This window comes from Cibotium barometz, chromosome 41 (genome assembly GCF_041138505.1).
Source record: "Cibotium barometz isolate CiBa-2024 chromosome 41, ASM4113850v1, whole genome shotgun sequence".
Lineage (NCBI taxonomy): Eukaryota > Viridiplantae > Streptophyta > Polypodiopsida > Cyatheales > Cibotiaceae > Cibotium > Cibotium barometz.
This window is the reverse complement of record NC_141086.1, coordinates 23,555,938-23,582,073: the sequence shown is the minus strand read 5'-3', so window position 1 is coordinate 23,582,073 and position 26,136 is coordinate 23,555,938. Positions and strand designations below refer to the sequence as shown.

The 26,136-nt window shown below is 49.4% G+C and overlaps 1 protein-coding gene across 1 annotated transcript in view; it reads right to left on the bottom strand.

Annotated features, from left to right (window-relative positions):
- Positions 1–26,136, bottom strand: part of LOC147614793 (dynein-1-beta heavy chain, flagellar inner arm I1 complex-like) — a 245,393-nt gene that overhangs the window by 185,753 nt on the left and 33,504 nt on the right. Inside the window, exons 17-20 of the mRNA XM_086780141.1 lie at positions 7,535–7,613; positions 7,185–7,285; positions 6,393–6,452; positions 6,137–6,287 (exon numbers count right to left, since the gene is read on the bottom strand). Of these exons, the coding sequence (XP_086636267.1) occupies positions 6,137–6,287; positions 6,393–6,452; positions 7,185–7,285; positions 7,535–7,613 (391 nt within the window). The remainder of the gene's footprint in view (positions 1–6,136; positions 6,288–6,392; positions 6,453–7,184; positions 7,286–7,534; positions 7,614–26,136) is intronic.

Genomic DNA, 26,136 nt, shown 5'->3' with positions numbered 1-26,136 from the left:
TGCACACTTTATTTGATACAACTGAGCAGATGGGTGTTTCTTCCAGTGCTACACTCATGTGTACATGACTTTGATTTTATATTTGCATGACTTGTCTTGTTTGCTTGGACAATGCCTGAGATTACTCCCTGTGTTGTCCATGGGGCCGAGGATACCTAGACAACCTGGGGACATGTATGCGCACACCTGTTTGGGATTGATAGGTGGTCTACATGTGTTTTGCACGTGGTAAGTGTCCCTAAAAACCCAATTTAGAACTTTATGATTTCACATACTAATAATTATGGGTGCAAGTCCACACTCACTTATAAGTGACCGGACAACTTATAAGTTATTCACACTGGGTAGGACTATTTTAATACATGTGGCAGCCAAAAGGTGGGCACTAGAGCTGATTTGAGTCATCTCCATGTAGGCGCGCCCTTTTGGACCTAAAAAGCACACACCCAAGTTATTATTGGCGGAGAGGCTCTATTACTGGAGAGGAACTCAAGTTTGGACAGGCGCATGCTTTTCTCGTGCAAGGGAGAGCAAATCGACCAGTTCTGGAGCCTTCTACCGCCATCTACCGTGACAAATTTCAACCAAGTGTGAGAAGAAAGCTGGTCAACTGCTTCTAGGGCTTTCTCTACTGGGCATCTAGAAGAGCATAAGTGCTGGTCGAATTGTTTGGGAGAGATCCTCTGCTGATCGGAGACCTTCTGGCATGTAAATTACTGTTGGTTGACTTCTCCTGTGGCTACTAAGATCTAGTCGACTGCTGAAAACAGCCCCTCAAGGCTGGTCGATTTGCTCTATGAGCCAGGCAAGTGGAGGATGGAGATACAAGGCTGTCCTAGACTAATGTGGGAATGCTCTGGGCTGTCCAGGGTTGTCCTGCATGTGCTCTAAACCGGGAAAGCTCTCTTGTTCTGAGAAGGGACATCAAATTCAGCATATGTATTGCTTTTTAATTCATCTTGAACTAGAAGAATAAGGTGATAGCCAATGGAGAATCCCTGGGCACCCACGAGGTTGTATCTAAAGCAGAATCCTTTTTGGTAATCTAACCATAAAAAGGGGGGGGGTGGGGGGGGACAGGAAGTCGTGGTCATAGATTGGCCATATTTCCCTCTCTCTTTTATCTGGCATGTTCATGTGTTTGATCAGTTTTCATGATCGATGAGATTTCCGTGTTACAACTGCCCTTCCGTTATAGTCTAGCTTCTGGCCAACTATCAACAAGCCCTACCGATTGCTACCCAAGCCCCATATAAAGGCTGTCGACTCGGTCTTCTTGCTGGCTGATGGTGATTTCACCCATAGCAAGGATTGCCCTTCATGGGTTGGCCTTGGGGCTGGCCTTGGGGCTGGCTCCTACTATATGGATGCAACTAATATGCTTCTACACCTAAGGCTGACATCTACATGTACCTACATGAGGACTCCCGGACTGGGCTCACAATGGGGTCACAGCATATGACAAAATCTCCTATCAAGGTACTACTTCGGTACATGTTTCGTGCACTATTGATGAGCCAATGTGTCACCGTGTGCCACAGTGCATAGGTGCACATGACAATATGTTAGCACACAAAGCAACCTTGTTTCATACATTTTTGTCTCAACAATAGTCCTGGACTCTCATGATTGCTGCAATGGTAAATGGAAGCTACACTATTGGGATATATATTATTTGGACATATCCAAGGCAAGATTCCTGGCTGCCCATACACAAGCCGGTTGATTGTTGATTGGAAAGTAGTATTGCAATATGTTCATTGGCTTGGAAGACCTCTTCAAACAGGAAATTCATTCACGCAAGAAAACATACATTGGAATAGTGCTCCATTGGCGATTACAGCTCCTAGATCAGCTTGCCTTCTGTCTATCAAGGGCATATGCACTGTGCAAGATGTCGTATCCCTTGAGAGACATGTTCTATCTTTCACCGCGAGCTCAACGAAGGTTTGAGCTCAACGCCGCGAGCTCAACGAAGGTTTGGGCATGCATTACATGCCTATATTGCAGGAAACCCAAACACAATTAGAGCCCTTCCATAATGTCGTATCGGACTCTGGCCATGATAGACTAGAAGATTGGATATTCCATAGAGGGGCAACTTTTGTTTCTATGAAAATTCCTTTTTCACATATCACAGCAACAAGGGTCTACCGATTAATTATACCACCACCATGGTTTTCCGAGCATGGAAATATGCTATGGAATATAAATAAGTTAGCGAAAAAAAGTTGCATAGGCTATGGAAAAGCAAGTTACCTCTCAAACATAGTCTTGTTTTGGGGATGCATTGCAAAAGTACTTCCTCCTGGTAGCATTTTGGCAAAAAGATAGATTGCTTCTACTCATTGTCCAAGATGTTCTTGCTTGAATGAGACCATTCAACACTTGTTGTGGCACTGCCTTGAGACACACGATTTCCTGCTTCGTTTATCTAGATGCTTGAATGCCATATTTCCAAGTGCACGTTTCTTTGAGCATGGATATTTGACAGATATGAGCAAAGATTTGCACGCATAGCTAGTTTTTTCAAATGGACGCGATTTTGGGCTCTCTGGACAGTTTGGAATGCTCGTGATCGATTGGTTTTCCAGTCGACCTTGATTTACAAAGTATCAGAGTATTTCCGTCAATCATTTGCGACAATCTGTACATGATTGCTATCAACTATAGCAATTAGATCAGTCTCATCTGGATTTGTTTTTCCATTGTTTTTAGTTTTTTCCTCATCTATGACTCGTGAGACCTCTGTTGCTTTGACGGAGTCTCTCTCTCTACATTTGACCTAATAGAAACAATCGTTTTTACAATTATTATTTTTTTAAGAGTGTGGAGAGAATGTTGGTACTCTTTGAATGCTGATCACTCGTATGTGGGTTGATTATTCCTTGGGACTCTCAGATCATGCTCCTCTATGGATGGGTCTCTAGTTTGGTACTCCTATTGCTAATGAGGAGGTGCAAGTAAAGAGGCAATGTTTGATAAACAACAGCTATCTCACTCACCCTCTGTTTCAGGATATGGTGGGTGATATTGTTGTTGCACTGAATGCAGAGATTTATAAGGATATTGATGTTACTTGGTATCATTTTGTTGTTCGCATGCAAGGAGTTATAACTGATTATGGAAAATGGTACTAAGAGAGAATCTATGGGTTTAAAAGACACTTGAAGAACTCACCATATTTGTATGTTATCCCCTCAAGAAGAAGAAAGAACGCATTATGCTAGGCATGAGCTAAAACGAAATGATCAAAGAAAGTTGGAAAAGTGGCAAATCCAATCGTGACAATAACCATTATTGGATAAGGGATGATTCCCAAAAGCTTGCACACATCAAGGCAGAAGCAATGCATTTAAGGACTGCAAAGGACAAATGGTAAATGGACACATAATATCATGCAATTAGAACAAGAATGTCTGACTTATTTCCAACATGCTTTTACAACACCTGCTCCATTATTAGACGTTGCTTCTACTGCTCGTGCTAACCTACTTTCTCATGTGATAGGAATTATGGATGCACAAGAAGCACAAGACCTTGAACTTCCTTTTTTGAAATTGGAGCTTGACAATGCAGTTAAATCTTTGGGCATAATATGGTTTTATCCCCACGCCAGAAGACAAATCACAAATAATATTTGCAATGTATATGTGGGAATAGAATATGCGAAATACACCGTGCAGAATATATTGTTATTGCAAGTTGATGTGGCTAAAGCTTTTGATAATGCTCGCTAGGATTATATTGCAACAGTAACGACAAAACTTGAATTCGGAGAAAGAATGTGTAATGTCATTTACTGGCTATATAAAGATAGCACAGCAAGATGTATTTTGGATAAATGATTGTCCTCTCCCAGGCAGTTGGGAAAATCAATCAGGTAAGGATGCCCTTCAAGTGCCTTGTTATATGCGATAGCAACTCATCCATTGTTGCTTTACATGGATAAACTTAACAATGGCCATCTACATGGGTTGCAATTGCCACATGGTCATGTTTTGGTTGCTCGGGCTTATGCTAATGACTCCATTTTCCCGAATAATAACCACAATGATCTATATATATATTTATGTAGGCTCTAGAGCTATTTTGGTGAGGTTGTAGGGCTGTTTATAAGATTCAAGAAATCAAAACTGCTACCTTTAAAGGAAGAAGACTGGCACAATATTTTATGGCCTTGGCAAATTCTCCCACCCATTGAAATTGTCAAACATTTGGGATATCCATTGTCTCTCACCGGGATGCTACTAAATGGGTACTACAAAAAATACAAGCGAAGCTAGATTATTGGAAATTGCCTACATGGCCGCTTCATGTTAGGCTTCGCATTGTCCAATCTATTCTCATAGCATACATCGAGTTTTTTTTGCCACTTTTGATATGGTCAAAATAGCAAAATTCCTCTCTCATGTCACAAACAATGGAACTATTATGGAGATCAAAAAAGCTTAAAAAAGCAGTGAGGCTACTGAGGTATCAGAAGGTTTTCTCACCTAAAATGCATGGTAGATTGAATGTCCTAAATATTCTTTATCATGTGTTGGCAAGAAAAGCAACAATGTTACATACTTTCCTGCCTCAGGAACAACCTAGGACGCTCATGGTAGCGGAAATGTGTAAAAAAATTAAAACATCCTCCTTTGGTAAATACTGGGACGTAGTCTTTTTTCTTTTTCTTTTTTCAAAAAGAAACTTCTATTAAGTATGAGAAAAACATACAACAATCACAGCTATAAGCCGGAAAAATAGAATAGAATCACCCCAATATGTAAGGTGATTTCAACCACTGAGGAGCATCATGATGCCATGTAAGACCTGTGGTACTAGAGGAAAAGAAGATGCCATGGTCCCATTCCCGCATAAATATCACACGCTTCGCCTGTGCAGAACGAGAGGGCCCCTGAATGCGAGCCCAAGTAGCCATAAGAGTGTGGATGATATCACCCCATATAGTCTTTGGGCATGTGCAAGGCAAGATTCCAGGTTGCCCATACACAAGCAAATTGAGTGTTGATTGGAAAGATGTGTTGCAATACTTATATTGGTTTGGGAGACCTCCACAAATAGGAAATTTTATGAGGCAAGAAAATATACATTGGAGTAAAATCGTAACTGCTTCACTGGGACGTAGTCTTTGGGCATGTGCAAGGCAAGATTCCAGGTTGCCCATACACAAGCAAATTGATTGTTGATTGGAAAGAAGTGTTGCAATACTTATATTGGTTTGGGAGACCTCCACAAATAGGAAATTTTATGAGGCAAGAAAATATACATTGGAGTAAAATCGTAACTGCTTCACTGGCTTCACTGGCGATTACAACTCCTAGAAGAGCTTATTTTCTATCTACTAAAGGTATAAACACTATGGAGGATGTGATATCTCGTGATGGAAGGGTCTTGTCATTTTCACAGACACAAATAAGATGGGGATTGGGTACGCATTTTAGGACTACATGACAGCAAATAAACAATCAAATGCAACCCTTTTAAGATGTATTGCATGAGACTCCAGAGAAGAGATTGCAAGATTGGACATAACATTAGTAAACTCCCCTTCACACAAAGACTATTCCTATGGAGATGTATTGCAGGGAGTACCCCCAATTGGCACATATTTGGCAAAAAGAAAAATTGCTAGAAGGTGCTCATGCTTGAATGAGACTTCCACACTTGTTATGGAATTGCACAGATACCAATGAGTTCTTACATCGCTTATTAATATGCTTAACTGCCAGATTTCTGGGCATATGTTTTTCTAGAAACTTCTAGATCTTTGGCAGATTGGGAAGGAAATTGATTGACAAAGCTCCTTTCTTTGCATGAACAAGATTTTGGGCACTTTGGACAGTCTGGATTGCTCGCAATCGGCTGGTTTTCCAGTCACCTCAGATTGACAAGTATTACTACTTTCGTCAATCATTGTGTCAATCTTTATATGACTGTTTTCAGCTACAAAAGCCATACCACTTGCATCTGGACTTGTTTTTCAACTACTTTTAGTTGTACATTGTATGGGAAGTGCCCTTATCTTGGGGGCTCTTCTCTTTATACAGTAAAGCAATAGAAAGTGTGGTTTTACCAAAAAAAAAAATGTGTGTGTGGAGAGAGAGAGAGAGAGAGAGAGAGAGAGGACCTCAAATTTTTGGAGTGTTCTATACTTTTCTTGAAGGGGCTCAAATCGAATTTTAATGTTTGAGCATTCCTCTCGTATGGCATGCCAATGATTGACTTTCTCAGTGAGCATATCCAGATTCTCAGGTGGTTGCTTCAACTCTTTTGTATTTCTGTAAAAAACTTAGTATTTATATATGGCACATACTCTTCACATATGTCCTTCCCAAGAAAAGAGTTCCTAGACAAATAATCTCTATGGAAGTAACATCATGTACCTGTCTATGTACATGTAGATGTCCTCCAATTCTGCTTTAGCAATGGAGTTCAGTAGTGTCCTGAAGAGGTAAAATGTTACTTAGAAAGTGAAAAGAAAATAGAAAATGCAGCTGGCTCTACCTTAAAACTCGCAGATTCTGCTGTCATACTTGTAATTGGTCAAAATGGTTAGATGTTCTCCACACAAACGCATGTAATGCACATTGTGAGCTTTATGATACCTTGTGCAAATTTGTAAAGATGAAAATTAACCATTTCTTTGTCACAACAAGTATAATGGAGTATCCCATAGACCACTTCCACAGTAAACGGACAAAATTATCAGAGATGACATTTGAGAGATACATATCCACAGGACATGGATTGATGCTTCCATCAAGAATGACCATATGCCGTAACAGCTTCCTCATAATGACAAGGAATGATGCCCGGTTACTTGAGAATACACATGTTACAATCACTCAGGCGTGTGTAATCTCAATGGGGCTTAGGGTCTTATCACTTAGGCTCCACGTTGAGACAGGAAGAGAAGTAGGTGTGACGTGGGAGAAGCTACAGACAAGCCTAACCTAATGAGTGACTTTCCAAAATATTTGAACTGGCTATGCAGAACTTTCTCATTATACTTGTTTCCTCCATCTCCTTTGTCATGCAGTAATTATAAGTATTGTAGGTTCAATATTTTCACAAATTACTCAACTTGCCAGATTGTATTTTAAGAGAGCTGTGTGTGATTAGTGAAAGAAGCATGCAAATATCCATGCTAACAAAAATAATACTATGACACTTACGTGAACTTATTAGCCCATCCTTCACAATGACTGATTATAGAATTCTTTAAGGGTCCACAATCAATTCTCAGAAAGCGCACATTTGTGATAGTCTCTTCTGCCTGCTTAGATAATGCAGAATGTTACAAGTGTGATTTATAAACACCCTTTGATGAGCATCCTTTACATTGATTGGATTAGCACAAGGTTGGTCATCAAGAGATTCTAGAAGCACATAGTATAATAAACTTCCCAAATGTTGTAGCTTCAATCCACCAATTTTGGTTTTCCCAACACTTAAAATGTGCCACATTTCATGACCTTTAAGCTGGTGAGAACCAAAAAACAAGATAGAGATACTTCTTTTCTACCTGAACATCCTCCTGTAAGTCTTGATACTTTGTGATGTCACTTTCAAAAGCTGATAAAGGTTTTTTGGCGCGCTCATACCTGAATTGAGTTCATTATCATTCACGTGTTTTCAGATTCAGGTGATGCCTTTGAAACTAGTTCAATTCACAATCATTGCCAACACGTATAATCTCTTCTTACAATTTTTTTTAAGGCATCCATGGCATCCAGGAGATACAAAAACCTAAAACAAAATTGATTGCCATTTAACATGGAACAAAAAAAAGCATTTTTGCCCCCATGGACATAGAAGAAAAGCTATCTAGAGAGGATCAAAACCCTGATATAAATGCCAGGCATTTGCTATGCAGTAGGAATGCTTAGTCAATTTCCTTCACAGCAACTTGAAAGCAGACAGAAGTGTAGTCGTATACTTGAGTAAAAAACAAGAAAAAAAATTTGGCAATCAGAAAGACTTATATTAAGTATGAACAAAACAATACAGGAACATGGCAGAAAACTTTATCCCGCTCGCTGAAGCTCCCGCCTCCCCCTGCTCTGCGCGCCATCGCTCCCCCCCCCCTCCTCGCGGCCTTTCTTCCTTCCGCCCCCCGCTTGCTCCCCTCTGCTCGCCGCTGCGCCCCCCCCCCCCTCCTTCCTCGCTGCTGCGCCTCCCCCCCCTCTTCGCCAGTTCGCCCCCCTCCCCTTTTCGCCATTTCGCCCTCCCTCCCCGCTGCCGCCTGTTCGCCCTCCCTCCCCGCTGCCGCCAGTTCGCCCCCCCCCGCCTCTTCGCCTCTTCACGCCCGCCTCCCTTCAGCAGCGCCCCGCCCCCCTCCTTCTCGCTTTGTCGCCGCCCCCCCCCCCCCCCCCCCCCCCCCCCCTCTGTGTTGGAACATGAAGTCAAGGTGTCCTAGTGTGTACTAGGAACTAGTCTTTGTGTGTGAGTTGCCATGTGGCACTCTTTCTATTATCCCATATAGTTGGGTGTCATTGTAACACTTGTACTTCACTTCTATATAAGTGAGGTCTCTATCATGAATAGATCATCCAGCAAGCTCTCAAGTCTTTTTATGAACACAAGTCTCAATCTTGTGGCCTAACTGAACTTGAGTCTATGTCTGAGTAGTTAGCTTCTTCATCATGCTTGTCTTTGTGTTCTTTCCGCCTTAGCTTAGCCTTGCTCAGTTCTTCCTGCTTTCTAATCTAGCTTAGCAGTAGCTTCCATGTTCCTTCATGTGGTATCAGAGCCACGCTACCCTCGTCGTCACGTTGCCTCGTCTTCCTCCTTCTAGCCTTGATGCTGCCCTGATTCTCTTCTCCTTGCCTCGTCATTAGCCTCGTCATCTTTGCCTCAAATCTGCCCGCCATTGCCTGCATTCTACCAGCCATAAGCTGCCCCAGATCTGCGCCATTTTCTTCTCCAGATCTGCGCCATTCTCCACTGGAAATCTGCCCCACATATGTGCCACATTGCCTGAGATCTGCCCTCTATTTCTGCCCCAAAATCTGCGCCACATTTCCAGCCATCTGCCTCAGCATCTTCCCATGAATCAGCCCACCATTTTCAGTTCACTGTCTGCATGTATGGGAGCTGCGTATTGCTAATCTTCATTTCGAGTTAAGATATCTCTCAGATTGATTCATCATGATGAATCCTCACGCTGCCATTGAGAAGTTCAATGGCCAAGGATTCCACACCTGGCAAATGAAGATCAAGTTCCACTTGATGAAGCACAATCTGTGGAATCTGGTCAAGGGAACTTCTTCATCAAACGAGAAGGAGAAGGAAAAGGAACCTCAACGTCTCGAGCAAGCATTCGCAATCATTGCATTGGGTCTTGGAGACAATTATCTGCATCACATCTCTGATCTTGAAAACCCTGCTGACGCTTGGAATGTGCTTGACCACTTATTTGGTGCAAGTAGCAAGCATTCAAAGTTGTCACTCAAGATTGAATTCTTTGAGTTAGATCTAAAACCTGGAGCACCTTTGGATGCTCATATCAACAAAATGCGAAGCCTAATGAATCAATTGGCTTCCGTTCACTCTCCGGTGACAGAAGATGATGCTATGGCAGTGCTTCTCAAAAGCATGCCTGAAGATTATGACAACTTGGTCACGACACTGAAATATGGTCCCGATCCTTCATTTGAATTGCAGGAAGAAAGGAAGCGGGAGAAGCGAAAGGATCACCAAGTGGAGGGAGAACAAGCTTTGGCAACCAAGTTCAAAAGGATTTCTTTTAAAGCTTGTAGACATTGTGGCAAAAACAATCATGATGAGAAAGATTGTTTTCGCATCAAGCCATGTGGGATTTGTGGCAAGAATGGCCACTCTGAAAGTAACTGTTTCTCAAAGAAAAATTCAGCAAATATGGTGGAGGACACAAGTGATGAAAAAGCATATATGGTAGATGATAAAGATTTCTGTTTCTAGGGTTCCCTGGCTGGATCATGTTTCCAAAAAGGATTTTTGTAAACCTGTTGCAACCGCTATGAGTATGCAAGGGTATCTTGTCTTATCTGTTTGAACCTCTCAGAGGTATCTATTATATTTTGTGTGTTTGTCCTGGTATATCCCATATTCTGTACCTAGCCAAGGATGTCCAACTTGCATGAGAGACTAGAGCCGTGGATTTATCCTTGACCAGAGACCCTGGCATGAGAGACCATGAGCCTATGATTTATCCTTGCAGTATGAGGCATTTCCTTGAGGGGGGATTTGTTGGGTATATCAAGGAACTGCATCTTTTATAAACTCATGATATCACTCACCTTTCCTTCATGGGGGGGTGTTGGAACATGAAGTCAAGGTGTCCTAGTGTGTATTAGGAACTAGTCTTTGTGTGTGAGTTGCCATGTGGCACTCTTTCTATTATCCCATATAGTTGGGTGTCATTGTAACACTTGTACTTCACTTCTATATAAGTGAGGTCTCTATCATGAATAGATCATCCAGCAAGCTCTCAAGTCTTTTTATGAACACAAGTCTCAATCTTGTGGCCTAACTGAACTTGAGTCTATGTCTGAGTAGTTAGCTTCTTCATCATGCTTGTCTTTGTGTTCTTTCCGCCTTAGCTTAGCCTTGCTCAGTTCTTCCTGCTTTCTAATCTAGCTTAGCAGTAGCTTTCATGTTCCTTCACTCTGGGCCTTTCCTCCGTTTTTCGCCCCCCCCCTCCCTCCTCTGTCGTGCTGCTTTTCACCCCTTGGGGGTTTTTGTTTTTTTTCCTCATCGTCATCCGTCCTTTCGCCTCTTGGTGTGCAGCCCGCTTCTTGCAGGTTTTCCGCTTTCGCCTCGCCTTCGCTTGAGCTTCAGACTCTGATGGAGACTCCTCCCGCCTCGCCTCAGAGGGACTCTTCCGCAGCCCCCTCGCCCGCCCCCGAGGTCATCCCCATCAGGCTTTCTCTTTCGCCGGAAGAGGAAGCGAGCCTCACCGCAGAGGTGGAACGCCTTCAGGCTCACTCCACCATTTGCCGTATAGTCGGCACTCGCCCCAGCAGAGGGGAGATCAGGGATCTACTTCAGGCTCGCCTTCTTGCAGATGTGGGCAAGATCCTGGATGTACAGCTCTTGGGCCGGGGACATTATCAGATCGAGTTCGAGGCCGCCCAAAGCGTTGCCAAGGTCCTTGCCATGAGTCCTCTGGATATCACGGGTGCTCGGGCTTTCTTCAGGCCTTGGCAGCATGGATTTGACCCAGCTGCGGCGGAGCAGGGAGAGCGCCTCTTCCATATTACAGTTTGTTTCCCTGGTCTCCGCCGGGAGTATCTTCCGCTCCTCTCCAGGCTCGGAGCATTGGTGGGCTCGGTTCTTGAGACGGGCCCCTCAGCAGCTTCAGTGGTGGCCAGAGCAGCTGGGCTACCTTCGGTCAGAGTGTTGGTATCTGACATCTCCTCCCTTCCTAAGGTCATTCAGCTACCTAGGATAGGGGGGGGTGGATTGATCAGAGAGTGGAGTTCTCGGGGCTCCCGAACCAGTGCTTCATTTGCAGGCAGGTCGGTCATTTGGCCAAGGCCTGCCCTCGCAGGAGACCTCGGCCCTCACCACAGCAGCAGGCCACGGATGGCCCGCCCACAGATTCGGCTCGGCAGGCTGCCTCAGGGACACCTGCTCAGGCCACAGAGACCTCGGAGTGGCAGCCTGGACAGGGGCGCCGTCGAGGGAGACAGCCACAGCAGCGCGCCCAGATACCGCTGCAGCAGCAGCCACAGTCTCAGCCTCACTGGGTTCCCGTGAGGAACAGATTTGCTCCCCTTCAGGAGGAGACCCCTGCAGCGACCGAGGACCAGGAGATGCCAGCTCCCCCTCCTTCACCTCCCCCACACCCACCCCCTCCCACCGCCTCGCGTCCACCATCGCCTCCTCCCGCCCCCGCTCCGGTCTCGGCAGCGGCTCCCTCTCCTCCTCCCTCGCCTCCCCCTCCTCCCCCTCCGCCCGCCTCGCCTTCCCGGGAGGTCCTGGCAGTTCCCTGGCGCTCACCTGCAGTCCGGAGGGCGCTGAGCACTGACCTCGCTCGAGCATCACAGAGGAGACCTATGCCGATTAGGGCCTCACGGATTTCATCTATCCGCAGTCGGCTGAGTCGCCTCGGCATTCGACAGCGCTCGGAGGCGTTTGATTATACCTTTACACGGCTTTTTGGAGCAGAGGGCCCCCATGAGCCAGCACCCATCCGAGTGCATGTAGTGATACCTCCGGCCCGCGGGGAGGAGGCACTAGACTCAGCGGTGGCCTTCTCGTTCCCTCTATGTGGACGTGACCGGGAGTGGACTCTAGAGCTCGCTCTCAGCACGTTGAAGACTCAGGCAGTTGAGTTTTCTCATCACATGAGCGATTTGGAGGTTACAGATGTGATAGGCCGACTTTGGGAGTTGGCTCATTTTTTCTTGGATCCCGGGAGTGTGGATACATCCGGGATTCGGCATTTGGTCGTACGCATAGTTGCAGATTTGGCACGCGACCCAGGATATGTGAGTATACACGAGGTTACTATGTCAGAGCACGAGGCAGTCGCCATGGGTCACAGCCACTGGCGCCTGATCCGGGATTCTTGCAGTACACCGGGTGGGCAGACTCGCAGCCGTTCGGATGGGGACTACTCTCCATCCAAGCCGCTTGCGAAGGCTCGCCGCACGGCTGAGACAGCATCCACCTCAGTAGGACATCCATGAGGATCATCTCATGGAATGTACAGGGCCTTGGCGGAGCACACTTTATACGCTATCGAGGCTGCTTGAGGCAGGAGCTACAGAGATGCCTGGTTGGTGGGAGCATTGACATTCTGATGATGCAGGAGCACCACTTGGGTGAGAGCAGGATCCGGAGATATGGTTCGGTGATGCCTGGTAGATGGGACACTTTCTGGTCTGCAGGGTTTGGTCCTTTGGGTGGACAGGGAGGAGTATGCATGGTTATTGCACATGCATGGCGGCAGGCCATTGTGGATCGAGGGATCATTGTGCCTGGTAGAGCACAGTATGTCATTCTGAGGATGCATGATGAGCTATTGGGTGTGCTCAACATCTATGCGCCCAATCATGCTAGTGCCAGAGCAGAGTTCTGGACTCAGGTTACAGATGCATTGCCAGAGGCCGCACATTGGTGTGTTGGGGGAGACTTCAACATGCTTGAGGACCCGGCAGATAGGGTGGGAGGCAGTCATGTTACAGTGCACGGCACGGAGCTTGCAGCTTGGGACCGGTTTTGCATGTCACTGAGGATCACTGATGCATGGCAGCATGGGGCTTTCTCCCGGTCTCAGGACAGTCTTAGTTTCTCTCGGTCGGATCGCCGGCAGGGAGGGACTAATCTATCTCGCATTGATCGCTTTTATGTGGGCGATTGGTTGGGGGAGCGAGGGGGCTCCGTCGGCATTCTTGCTGGCACCTCATTTTCAGATCATGCGCCAGTTATATTGACTTTGGAGGAGGGGACACGGGAGCCCAGCTTGCAGTTGAGGATCCCAGAGCAGGTACTTGCAGACCCCAGTCTCGCTGAGGACATTGAGAGGATCTGGCATGATAGTCAGTGCTCTAACCAGGATGCAGCGGGCCAGTGTGCCCAGGGACTCATTGATCTTAGCTCTTTTCTGCACGCTGCAGCTTTGACACGACTGGGAGAGATTCGCGAGCGGGAGCAACAGCTGAGACGCAGCCTTGCTTCGCTACAGCGCCTTCAGGAGCAGCAGCCAGCATGTGAGTGGGTGGCGTCCCAGCTGAGCCAGGCCCGCCAGGAGGTTAGAGAGGCAGAGGAGCAGAGACATGAGTTTTACTATCGTCGTCAGGCCTCTCAGTGGACGCAGCTTGGTGATAGAGTGACTGGGGAGTTTTTTGAGATCACTGGACCCCGACATGCGCGTGCAGGGGTTCGCCAGCTTGGTAGACCGGATGGATCGATAGCTACTGAGCTCGGGGAGATCAGAGCCATTGCCACTGCTTTTTATAGTGACTTGCTTTCAGCGGAGCCAGCCACTGAGGATCGAGATGTATGCAGACAGACTGTGTGGGCCCATGTGCAGAGGAGGGTCACCGACCATATGCGCACAGTTCTAGGTGCGCCTCTGTCAGAGACTGAGCTTGCCGAGGCCTTGAGGGTCCTGCCGCAACATAGTTGCCCAGGGGAGGACGGCGGACTGACGCCGGCCTTTTTTATGCGCTATTGGGACCTTTTGGGGCCAGGCCTCCGCAGGGGCTTTCAGCATGTTTTGGACACTGGGGTGATGCCGCAGAGCTTTTCAGAGGGCTTGATCTATCTTATCCCCAAGGGAGAGGGAGTATCAGATGATATTCGGCATTGGAGGCCTATTACGATCCTCAATACTGTCTACAAGGTCTTGGCAAAGGCCTTGAGTTTGAGGATCCAGCCCTTCCTGGGGGAGTTGATTCATGCTACTCAGACAGGATTTGTCAAGGAGCGCAGTATCCTTGACAACATCTTTACTTTCTGGGAGGCGACGGCCCGAGCTAGGTTTCTTGGCGAGGACTTGGTCGTGATGCTTCTCGATTTTGAGAAGGCATACGATAGAGTTGATTGGGGATTCTTAGAGGGCACTATGCTACGCCTGGGCTTTGAGCCAGGATGGATCAGAGGGGTGGCAGCTTTGTATTCCACAGCTCGCAGCCAGGTGGTGCTGATTGCAGGAGGTCGGGGGCCGAGTTTTGAGCTGACCAGATCAGTCCGTCAGGGGTGTCCTCTCGCCCCTTTCCTTTTTCTCTTCTTTGCGGAGGCTATGAGTATGTATTTGTCGGCGGAGGAGGTTGGTTTGAGAGGACTTCAGCTCCCAGTCCGGGGGGAGGATTTGCTTGATGCTGAGTTTGCAGACGACACGGGCTTATTTTTGCATGGCCAAGAGGCCAATCTTATTCGGGCAGAGCAGTCGCTCCAGGTTTTTAGTGCAGCTTCGGGAGCATTGATCAATTGGCGCAAGACAGTGGCCTTTTGGATCAGTAGTGCTCCCACTCCGGCATGGAGTCCGGACCCCGGTTTTAGATGGATTCCTCCCGGCACAGCAGTGCGGTATTTGGGATAACAGATTGGCCTCGATTTGTCACCTGAGCAGCAGATTGCCCCGCTTCTTCTGAGCATTCGGAAGAAGCTATTGTATTGGAGTACAGCTCGACTATCCTTGGCTGGGAGGGTGGTGGTGGCAAATCAGGTGCTGTTAGCGACTATGTGGTACATTACGTCTTGCTGGATTTTCTCGAGCTCTTGCATCAGCCAGGTACAGAGGCTGATCAGGAACTTTCTGTGGTCTGGGCGGGACGGTCAGCCAGCTCGGGCAAAGGTTGCATGGGCAGTTATTACACTTCCGCTGGCTCAGGGCGGTTTGGGCATTATAGATCCAGTCGATCAGAGTAGAGTCTTATTGGGGAAGCTTATTGTTCGGGGGTTGCTTCCAGGCGCTGAGCCTTGGAAAGAGCTCCTCTTGCAGCGACTGCAGGCCCGGGCGCCTCCTGCAGGGGGTACTTGGGCACCAGAGATTCGATGGATCTTCATAGAGATGAGGAGGACAGGCCTCAGTAGAGGATGGGAGGACAGATTTGCTTTGAGTATCCTGAGAGCTTGGGAGCTGCTGAGACCGGGGCTCTCTCAGCGGCCTCCTTCTTGTGTTGAGGAGCGGGCCAGGCAGCCGCTCATCTGGAGCCCAGCGGTTCGTACAGAGCAGGGTCATATGCTGGGTTCTCGGCCTCGTCTAGCCTGGGGACCTTTAGCGGCAGGCCCAGCTCGTAGTTTTGGAGACTGGCAGGCTTTCTGCAGTCTACCAGAGGAGACCCAGGTGGAGAGGCTGAGTCACTTCAGAGGGGGGTTGATTATGAGGGATGATATTCAGGAGGCACTTTCAGAGGAGTGGTTCACACCTCTCGAGCCAGTGGCCCCACGGTGGATGGGAGCCTTTACACAGTTGGAGATCCTGATTGCTGTCAGAGCTAGCACTGAGGATGGCAGATGCCTCTATTATGAGATTCAGGATGAGGGCAGACTCCAGAGAGTGGAGGTGGAGTCGCCTTTGGTTGCAGAGTGCACCTTTCAGAGGATTCGGGTAGTGGCTGCCGCTTCTCGGAAGTGGCATATTGACCCCGACCCTGCTGACGTGCTCCCGGAGTGGCGCATATGGGCATATGCAGCGCGCCCCTTGGCCCGGCTACAGTGGGACCCCGGAGAGTACGAGTGGCATGATCCTTATGCATCCCTTGAGGCCACAGAGATGACATTTTTTCAGTATACTGTTCGGCTGGGACGGCATATTTTGACGGCGAGGAGGACGGTTTCTCCAGCGGCAGCGGGGCATTGGCGATTGCAGGGACTATCACAGGAGTTCCTGGAGGATTTCTGGGCTCGGCTCTGGGCTAGTCGACAGGCCCGCAGGATCTCGGCTTTTCAGTGGCTGGTCGCCCACAGGGGCTCAGCAGTTGGCACTTGGCTTGTTTACAGCGGTCTTCCGGCGGCCTGCGTCCGATGCGGCCACCCTATGGAGACACAGAGACACTGCCTTTGGGACTGCCCTCAGGCACAGCAGATTTGGCTGCGGATGCTGCATATTCTGGCCCCCCTCTCTCCAGAGGGTATGTTTACGTGGGGTGCCGCTGCTTGGTCGACTTTGTCAGGGCCTGCTATGGGCTATGAGATGGAGCAAGGCAGTCAGGCCATCAGATTTATTAGGGGCCAGCCTCGCCTGGTTCCGGCACCGGATTTCTCGTCCGCCAGCTGGACACAGGAGAGGGATTTACGATGGGAGCTCCTCAGCAGCCTCACCATCTGGTTCACCTGGAGGGCCCAGTGCTTTACGGCCTTTGAGGGGAGATTAGAGCCACCAGCAGAGACTGTTCGGGGGATTTGGCAGGAGTTGATCCACACCCTGCGAGGACAGTACGACCGCATCCGGGGAGACTCGGATGAGGCGATCTTACGGCGCCAGGCCTTTCATACCACTTGGCGCTGCGGCCCGTTCTACACCCTACACACGGGATCCCCCCGTTGGCACTACAGGCCACCTGTTTGGCTCTTTCCCCCTCCCATTGTATGATTTAGCCGCTCAGTCCTTTAGACTGCTGCTTGTATTTTGCAGCACCTAGGGAGAGTCTCCCGGGCTGCCATGATGTATTCACTGCTCTTCTCTCTGTTAGGAGCAGGAGAGATCTCTTTTGTAGCCCTACGGGCGTTTTTTTTTTACATAACTAATGAAAGGATCTTTTATCGAAAAAAAAAATACAGGAACATGGCAAGAGACCCGTAAAAGATCATCCTAACAAACAAGGTATACCTAACCAGTCTGGAACTTTATATTCCAAGAAAGTCCTACGGGAGTAGAAGAGAAATACCTTATGATCCTATTCCCTAAGAAGGCAGTAAGCCTAGATTGTGCAATGTATATTAACTCCACAAATGATGCTTAGTTAATGAGTTTAAAACGATTGAGTGCCATCGATAGCCTCCGTGTATCTAGATCTCCGAATAAGTCATGCTATGGTATTGCAATAATCTCGTAGTTGGAAACCACTGGACCTTGGGATGATACAACTATGAGTTTGGGACCTGCCCCAATATGCATCTGAAGACCACCTCTCTGTGAACCTTGAGGGCAGGGTCTGTAACCCATAGTTATCAATACTGCTGAAGGAATTCAATATTGGAAAATTTCAAACGTGTGAATATTAAAATTATATACGCATAAATACAATATGTAATCATGAAAAAATAGTATTTTATTGGGTAAAACATATATTTCAGGGCAAACATTCAAAACGATGTACGGCCAGCAATTTGGATAAATAAGTACATGGCATTTTCATAAAGAGAACGCCGTATTGATGAAACTATGTTATAACCATACCCTCATAAAAAACTTACGAACTGAACTAGCTTATCCAGCCAAGAAGCTCCCGCTCTCCCCCCCCTGCTCGCGCTACTGCCTGCACGCCCCTCCCCATTCCCGCCCACGCGCCCTTCCCCCCCCCCCCTGCTCGCGCTACTGCCTGCACGCCCCTCCCCATTCCCGCCCACGCGCCCTCCCCCCCCCCCCCCCCCCGCGGCCTGCCCTCACGTTTGCGCCCCCCCTCCGCCTGGTTTTCTTGCGCTGAGGCGCCCGCCACCCTCTGCTCATCGCCTTCGCACCCCCCTCCCCTCTTCAGCGCCCCGGCCCCCCCTCCGCCAGCCCTCTCTTTCCCCCCACCCCCCCTTTTCGCGCTGCTTCCCCCCCCCCCCCCCCCCCCCCCCCCCCCCCCCCCCAGGGTTCTTTCTTCGCCGCCTTCCCCCCCTCCCTCCCCTTCTTTCTGGTTTTTTTCCGCCCCCTAGGGGTTTTTTTTACCTTCCGCCTTCCTCCTCCGCCCTTTGCGTGCAGCTCGGTTCTTGCCAGCCCCCTCGCCCGCCCCTGAGGATACCCCCATCAGGCTTTCTCTTTCGCCAGAAGAGGAAGCGAGCCTCGCCGCAGAAGTGGAACGCCTCCAGGCACATTCCACCATCTGCCGTATAGTCGGCAATCGCCCCAGCAGAGGGGAGATCCGGGATCTTCTCCAGGCCCGCCTTCTTGCAGATGTGGGCAAGATCCTGGACGTCCAGCTACTGGGCCGTGGTCACTACCAGATCGAGTTCGAGACAGCCCAAAGCGTGGCCCAGGTCCTAGCCATGAGTCCCCTTGACATCAGGGGCGCTCGAGCATTCTTCAGACCTTGCCAGCATGGCTTTGACCCAGCAGCGGCCGAGCAGGGAGAGCGTCTTTTCCATGTTACAGTTTGCTTCCCTGGACTCCGCCGCGAGTACCTTCCGCTCCTTTCAAGGCTAGGAGCATTGGTGGGCTCGGTGCTTGAGGCTGGCCCCACAGCAGCTTCAGTGGTGGCTAGAGCAGCTGGGCTACCTTCGGTCAGGGTTTTGGTTTCTGACATCTCCTCCCTTCCGAAAGTCATTCAGCTACCTAGGATAGGGGGGGGATGGATTGATCAAAGAGTGGAGTTCTCGGGGCTCCCGAACCAGTGCTTTATCTGCAGGCAGGTCGGCCACCTGGCCAAGGCCTGCCCTCGCAGGAGACAATCCGGCAGACACTGAGCACCGACCTTGCTCGAGCACCGCAGAGGAGACTTACCATGCCGATTCGGGCTTCACGGATATCCTCTATCCGCAGTCGGCTGAGTCATCTCGACACTCGACAGCGCTCGGAGGCTTTTGATTACTCCTTCACACGGCTTTTTGGAGCAGAGGGCCCCCATGAGCCAGCACCCATCAGAGTTCATGTAGTGATACCTCCGGCCCGCGGGGAGGAGGCACTTGATTCAGCAGTGGCCTTCTCATTCCCTCTCTGTGGCCCTCGCGACCGGGAGTGGACTCTGGATCTCGCTCTAAGCACTTTGAAGACTCAGGCAATTGAGTTTTCTCACCATGTGAGCGATCTAGAGGTGACAGATGTGATAGGCCGACTATGGGAGTTGGCGCATTGCTCTGTCTGAGCGGGAGGCAGTCGCCATGGGACACAGCCACTGGCGCCTGATCCGAGATTCTTGCAGCACACCGGGTGGGCAGATTCGTAGCCACTCGGATGGGGACTATTCTCCATCCAAGCGGCTTGCGAAGGCCCGCCGTACGGCTGAGACAACATCCACCTCAGCAGGTCATCCATGAGGATCATCTCATGGAATGTACAGGGCCTTGGCGGCGCACATTATATACATTATCGTGGTTGCTTGAGGCAGGAGCTTCAGAGATGCCTGGTTGGGGGCAGTATTGATATTTTGATGATGCAGGAGCACCATTTGGGTGAGAGCAGGATCCGGAGATACGGTTCGGTAATGCCTGGTAGATGGGACACCTTTTGGTCTGCAGGGTTTGGCCCCTTGGGTGGGCAGGGAGGAGTATGTATGGTCATTGCGGATGTATGGCGGCAGGCCATTGTGGATCGCGGGATCATTGTGCCTAGTAGAGCACAGTATGTCATTCTGAGGACGCATGATGTGCTATTTGGCATGCTCAATGTCTATGCGCCCAACCATGCTAGTGCGAAAGCAGAGTTATGGACCCAGGTTACGGATGCATTGCCAGAGGCCGCACATTGGTGTGTCGGGGGAGACTTCAACATGCTTGAGGACCCGGCCAATAGGGTGGGAGGCAGTCATGTTACAATGCACGGCACGGAGCTTGCAGTTTGGGAGCGATTTTGCATGACACTGAGGATCACTGATGCATGGCAGCATGAGGCCTTCTCCCGCTCTCAGGACAGTCTTAGTTTCTCTCGGTCGGATCGCCGGCAGGGAGGGACTAATCTATCACGGATTGATCGCTTCTATGTGGGCGACAGGTTAGGGGAGCGAGGGGGCTCCGTTGGCATTCTCGCTGGCACCTCTTTTTCAGACCATGCGCCAATTATCTTGACACTTGAGGAGAGGACACGGGAGACCAGCTTGCAGTTGAGGATCCCAGAGAGGATACTTACAGATCCTAGTCTCGCTGAGGACATTGAGAGGATATGGCATGATAGTCAGAGCTCTGACCAGGATGCAGCAGGCCAGTGTGTCCAGGGACTCATCGAGCTCAGCTCTTTTTTGCACGCTGTAGCCTTGACACGGCTAGGTGAGACTCGCGAGCGGGAGCGCCGGTTTTGAGACGTAGCCTTGCTTCGCTTCACCGCCTTCAGGAGCAGCAGCCTACATGTGAGTGGGTGGCGTCCCAGCTGAGCCAGGCACGCCAGGAGGTTAGAGAGGCAGATGAGCATAGACATGAGTTTTACTATCGTCGCCAGGCCTCTCAGTGGACGCAGCTTGGTGATAGAGTGACTGGGGAGTTTTTTGAGATTACTGGACCCCGCCATGCTCGAGCAGGAGTCCGCCAGCTTGGGAGGCCGGACGGATCGGTAGCCACGTTGCTCAGGTGACAAATCTAGTCCAATCTGGCATCCCAAATACCGCACTGCTGTGCCAGGAGGAATCCATCTAAAACCCGGGTTTGGGCTCCATGCCAGAGTGGGAGCACTACTGATCCAAAAGGCAACTGTCTTGCGCCAATTGATTAATGCTCCCGAAGCTGCACTAAAAACCTGGAGCGCCTGCTCTGCCCGCTAAAGATTGGCCTCCTGGCCATGCAAAAATAAACCCGTGTCATTAGCAAACTCAGCATCGAGAAGGTCCTCCCCCCGGACTGGGAGCTGGAGGCCTCTCAAACCAACCTCCTCTGCCGTCAAATACATGCTCATAGCCTCAGCAAAGAAGAGAAAAAGAAACGGGGCGAGAGGACACCCCTGACGGATTGATCTGGTCAACTCAAAACTCGGCCCCCGTCCTCCTGCAATCAGCACTTGGCTATGAGCTGTGGAATATAGAGCCGCCACTCCTCGAATCCAAACTGGCTGAAAGCCCAGGTGAAGCATAGTGCCCTCTAAGAAACCCCAATCGGCTCTATCGTATGCCTTCTCAAAATCGAGAAGCATCACGACCAAGTCCTCACCGAGAAACTAGCTCGGGCCGTCGCCTCCCAGAAGGTGAAAAAGTTGTCAAGGATACTACGCTCCTTGACGAATCCTGTCTGGGTAGCATGAATAAACTCCCCCAGAAAGGGCTGGATCCTCAAACTCAAGGCCTTTGCTAAGACCTTGTAGACAGTATTGAGGATCGTAATAGGTCTCCAATGTCGAATATCAGCTGATACTCCCTCCCCCTTGGGGATAAGAAAGATCAAGCCCTCTGGAAAGCTCTGTGGCATCCCCCCAGTGTCCAAAACATACTGAAAGCCCCTGCGGAGGCCTGGCCCCAAAAGCTCCCAATAGCGCATAAAAAAGGCAGGCGTCAATCCGTCCTCCCCAGGGCAACTATGGCGCGGAAGGGCCCTCAAGGCCTCAGCAAGCTCAACCTCTGAAAGAGGCTCACCCAAAACTGTACGCATACGATCTGTGACCCTCCTCTGCACATGGGCCCACACAGTCTGTCTGCAAGCATCCCGAGCGTCAGTGGCTGGCTCCGCTGAAAGCAAGTCTCTATAGAACTCAGTGGCAATGATCGATTGCCCCGCTTCTTCTGAGCATTCGGAAGAAGCTTTTGTATTGGAGTACAGCTCGGCTATCCTTGGCTGGGAGGGTGGTGGTGGCAAATCAGGTGCTTTTAGCGACCATGTGGTACATCACGTCTTGCTGGATCTTCTCGAGCTCTTGCATTAGCCAGGTACAGAGGAGGCTGATCATGAACTTTCTTTGGTCTGGGCGGGATGGTCAGCCAGCCCGGCGGGCTAAGGTTGCTTGGGCAGTTATTACACTTCCGTTGGCCCAGGGAGGCTTGGGCATTATAGATCCAGTTGATCAGAGTAGAGCCCTATGGGGGAAGCTTATTGTTCGGGGGCTACTTCCAGGCGCTGAGCCTTGGAAAGAGCTTCTTTTTCAGCAGCTGCAGGCTCGAGCTCCCCCAGCAGGGGACACTTGGGCACCAGAGATACGATGGATCTTCATAGAGATTAGGAGGACAGGCCTCAGTAGAGGATGGGAGGACAGATTTGCCTTGAGCATCCTGAGAGCTTGGGAGTTGCTAAGACCGGGACTCTCTCAGAGACCTCCTTCTTGTGATGAGGAGCGGGCCAGACAGCCGCTCATTTGGAGCCCAGCGGTTCGCACAGAGCAGGGTCATATGCTGGGTTCTCGGCCTCGTCTAGCCTGGGGACCATTGGCGGCAGGCCCAACACGTAGTTTTGGAGATTGGCAGACCTTCTGCAGTCTCCCACAGGAGATCCAGGTGGAGAGGCTGAGTCACTTCAGAGGGGGGCTGATTATGAGGGATGACATTCAGGAGGCACTCACAGAGGAGTGGTTCACGCCTCTCGAGCCAGTGGCCCCACGGTGGATGGGAGCCTTTACACAGTTGGAGATCCTGATTGTTGTCAGAGCTTGCACTGAGGATGGTAGATGCCTCTACTATGAGATCCAGGATGAGGGCAGACTTCAGAGAGTGGAGGTGGAGTCGCCTTTGGTTGCAGAGTGCATCTTTCAGAGGATACGGGTAGTGGCTGCCGCTTCTCGGAAGTGGCATATTGACCCAGACCCTGCAGATGTGGACTCTGATTGGCGCATATGGGCATATGCAGCACGCCCCTTGGCCCGGCTCCAGTGGGACCCTGGCGAGTACGAGTGGCATGATCCTTATGCATCCCTTGAGGCCACAGAGATCACCTTTTTCCAGTATACTGTTCGGTTGGGGCGACATATTTTGACGCGGCGAGGAGGATGGTCTCTCCAGCTGCATCGGGGCACTGGCGGCTAAAGGGACTCTCACAGGAGTTCCTGGAGGATTTTTGGACCAGGCTCTGGGCTAGTCGACAGGCACGCAGGATCTCGACGATGCGCCACCCTATGGAGACACAAAGACATTGCCTATGGGACTGCCCTCAGGAGCAGCAGATTTGGCTGCTGCGCATTCTGGCCCCCCTTTCTCCAGAGGGTATGTATACGTGGGCCTTGTTCCTTCACCGGATTTCTCGTCTGCCGGCTGGACACAGGAGAGGGATCTACGATGGGAGCTCCTCAACAGCCTCACCATCTGGTTCACCTGGAGGGCCCAGTGTTTCAGGGCCTTTGAGGGGAGACTGGAGCCACCAGTAGAGACTGTTCGGGGGATTTGGCAGGAGTTGATCCACACCTTGCGAGGACAATATGACCGCATCCGTGTGGCGACTCGGATGAGGCGATCTTGCGGCGCCAGGCCTTTCACACCACTTGGCGCAGCGGCCCCTTCTATACCCTACACGCGGGGTCCCCCCGCTGGCACTACAGGCCACCTGTTTGGCTTTTCCCCCCTCCTATTGTATGATATAGCCCCTCAGTTCTTTGCACTGATACTTGTACTTTTCAGCACCTAGGGAGAGTCTCCCAGGCTGCCTTGCTTGGCTCTCTGCTCTGTTTTCTTATGAGCAGGAGAGGATTTTTTTGTAGCCCTACGGGCGTTTTTATATAACTAATGAAAGGATCTTTTCTCGGAAAAAAAAAAAGCTTATCCAGCCAATAGAGCCCCAAATATTGTAGACAATATTGTCCTGAACCTTACAGTGAACCGGACAATAGAAGCCCAGATCATCTGGGAATCTCTGCAACTCCAAATGCACTGCTGAATTGACCAAATTAAGGCTGAGCATCTAGTGCATGATGGATCTGCAACAAAAGCTGCTCTCCACTGGTTAACCACTATCCCAGATAACCATGATTCTACATTATACAAAGATGTCTGATGTAGTGCTTAACTGGACAGGACACATAGGTAGGAGAATTCCACTACAGTTTATGCTCCCTACTTTGGGTAGTGAACTTCCCGACTTGCTTTTCTGTCCATCCCTTGAATGACCTGTCACCAAAGGAGCAGGATGGAGCTCTTTCTTACATTCTAGATCTATTTCAAGGCTGATGTCAGTGGTTTCGTTTCAGAAACCTACAAGAAGCCCATTGCCAAATATCCAATCTTCCATGCACATTGATAACCTCATCAATTCATTAAGGAGAAAGATAAATAATGAAGAGATTGATGTCACGTGCATCCCGCACTTGGATGCCACGTAGACATATCTGTACAGAAGGTGCAGGACTTGGGATGGTAAACTGGTCCCATGTGAGCCCAGTCCGGGACGAGTCAGCCAGGGATCCATCCTGGTCGTCCGAGGTCAGGTGTGCATTGTCCTACACATGAAACAGTGCCACTCCGCGCTGTGAGTATCCCTCTGGAATGATGTCAGTGATTCTGTGTATCTGGTATGGTACTGGATGCCAGATCATTGTGTAGGTAGTTAGGGTTTGCTTTTAGGAAAAGGGGCCAGCCCATAGGGCTACCCCAAGTCCTTGTGTGGGCATGGGGATAGTGTAAAACCACCCCCATGAGGGCCACCAGCCATGGAGGGGCTGTAGGACAGCCCCAGGGGCATGCCAGGGGCAGCCGACAGCACATCCAGCATTATGATGACTATAGGGCAAGTGTGAGGCAGCCCACACAGGCTTCCCAGCCCTCAAAATAGAAGGGATTCAATGCCCAGCCCCTAGGGAATCATGCGCCTAGTGCCCAGCCATCAAGGGACTGATGCGCAACATTTTATGGGAATTATCTAGCATTTAATGCTATTTTTCCAATCGTGGGCAGAATTAAAGCTGGCCGCCTGGACTTAAACTGGCCGACTGCTTATTTGGAGTAGTATAAATAGATGAGCCACAATCCCATTGTGTTATCTCATAACTCACCAAGTGCTAAGGCAATCAAGGGCCAGTATAGCCAAGGAGTGCTAACGCTAAGGGGTGAAGGACTCCAGATCAAGGGCAGAGTTATCTCAGCCAATAAAGGTCAAGTTTCTGTATTTTTTTTCAGATTTGCATCATTCTAATAAAGCAAGTACACCATTCCTAGTGGGGGCCCTACAGAGGGTATTCAGGACCCAATACTGTGTCCTCTCCTCTCTCCCTCTCTCTCTCTATTTTCTGCACATCTTCATTCAGTTTTGTGTGTTAGTTCCGTCGTGAAAAGTGTGCTGATTTCTGAGCATTGAAGTTACCAACCTCCCCCAAAGCTTCCGCATGTTACAATTGAATTGGCGTGTTGTACCACTAAAGATAACTGTGCAGAAGCACCAGGCAAAGAAAAGTGTTTCAAGTTTACAACTATGCTTGGTGTATAAGCTCATGGAGGGGGGTTGTTAGAATGTTCCCCAGTGTAATACACTCAACATATCTCAAACCACAAATAGAATTGAGATGATTGAAGAGTATTCTTCAAGACCTCTCCAATGATACCTAGCCAGTGCCACATTGACAGGTAAGGCGGCTGCCACATTGCCACAAAACACCATGCCAGCATGCTACTATAACATCAGATTTTGCACTAGAGCTCCTACATATGTTTTAACCTTCTAGAGAAAGCCTCAGCCCGGAAAACACCATCACAGCTGTAAACAGGCTAAAAACATCTAGCTCCACATTGGCAATTGAGAAGCTCCTCCCTAATTGAGATGAATAAGTGTAGCTATAGTGATTGTTTAGCATAGCTGCCCTTTTCTGGTTCATGTTGTTTACATTGTGCATACGTGTCTATTGACTTACAACTGATCCTGTTTTTGCAAAATTCTCTTAAGTGTAACATAGAATACATCTAATCTAGCATCCTTTACACACAAAGGATGCTGAAAAGGAAATCA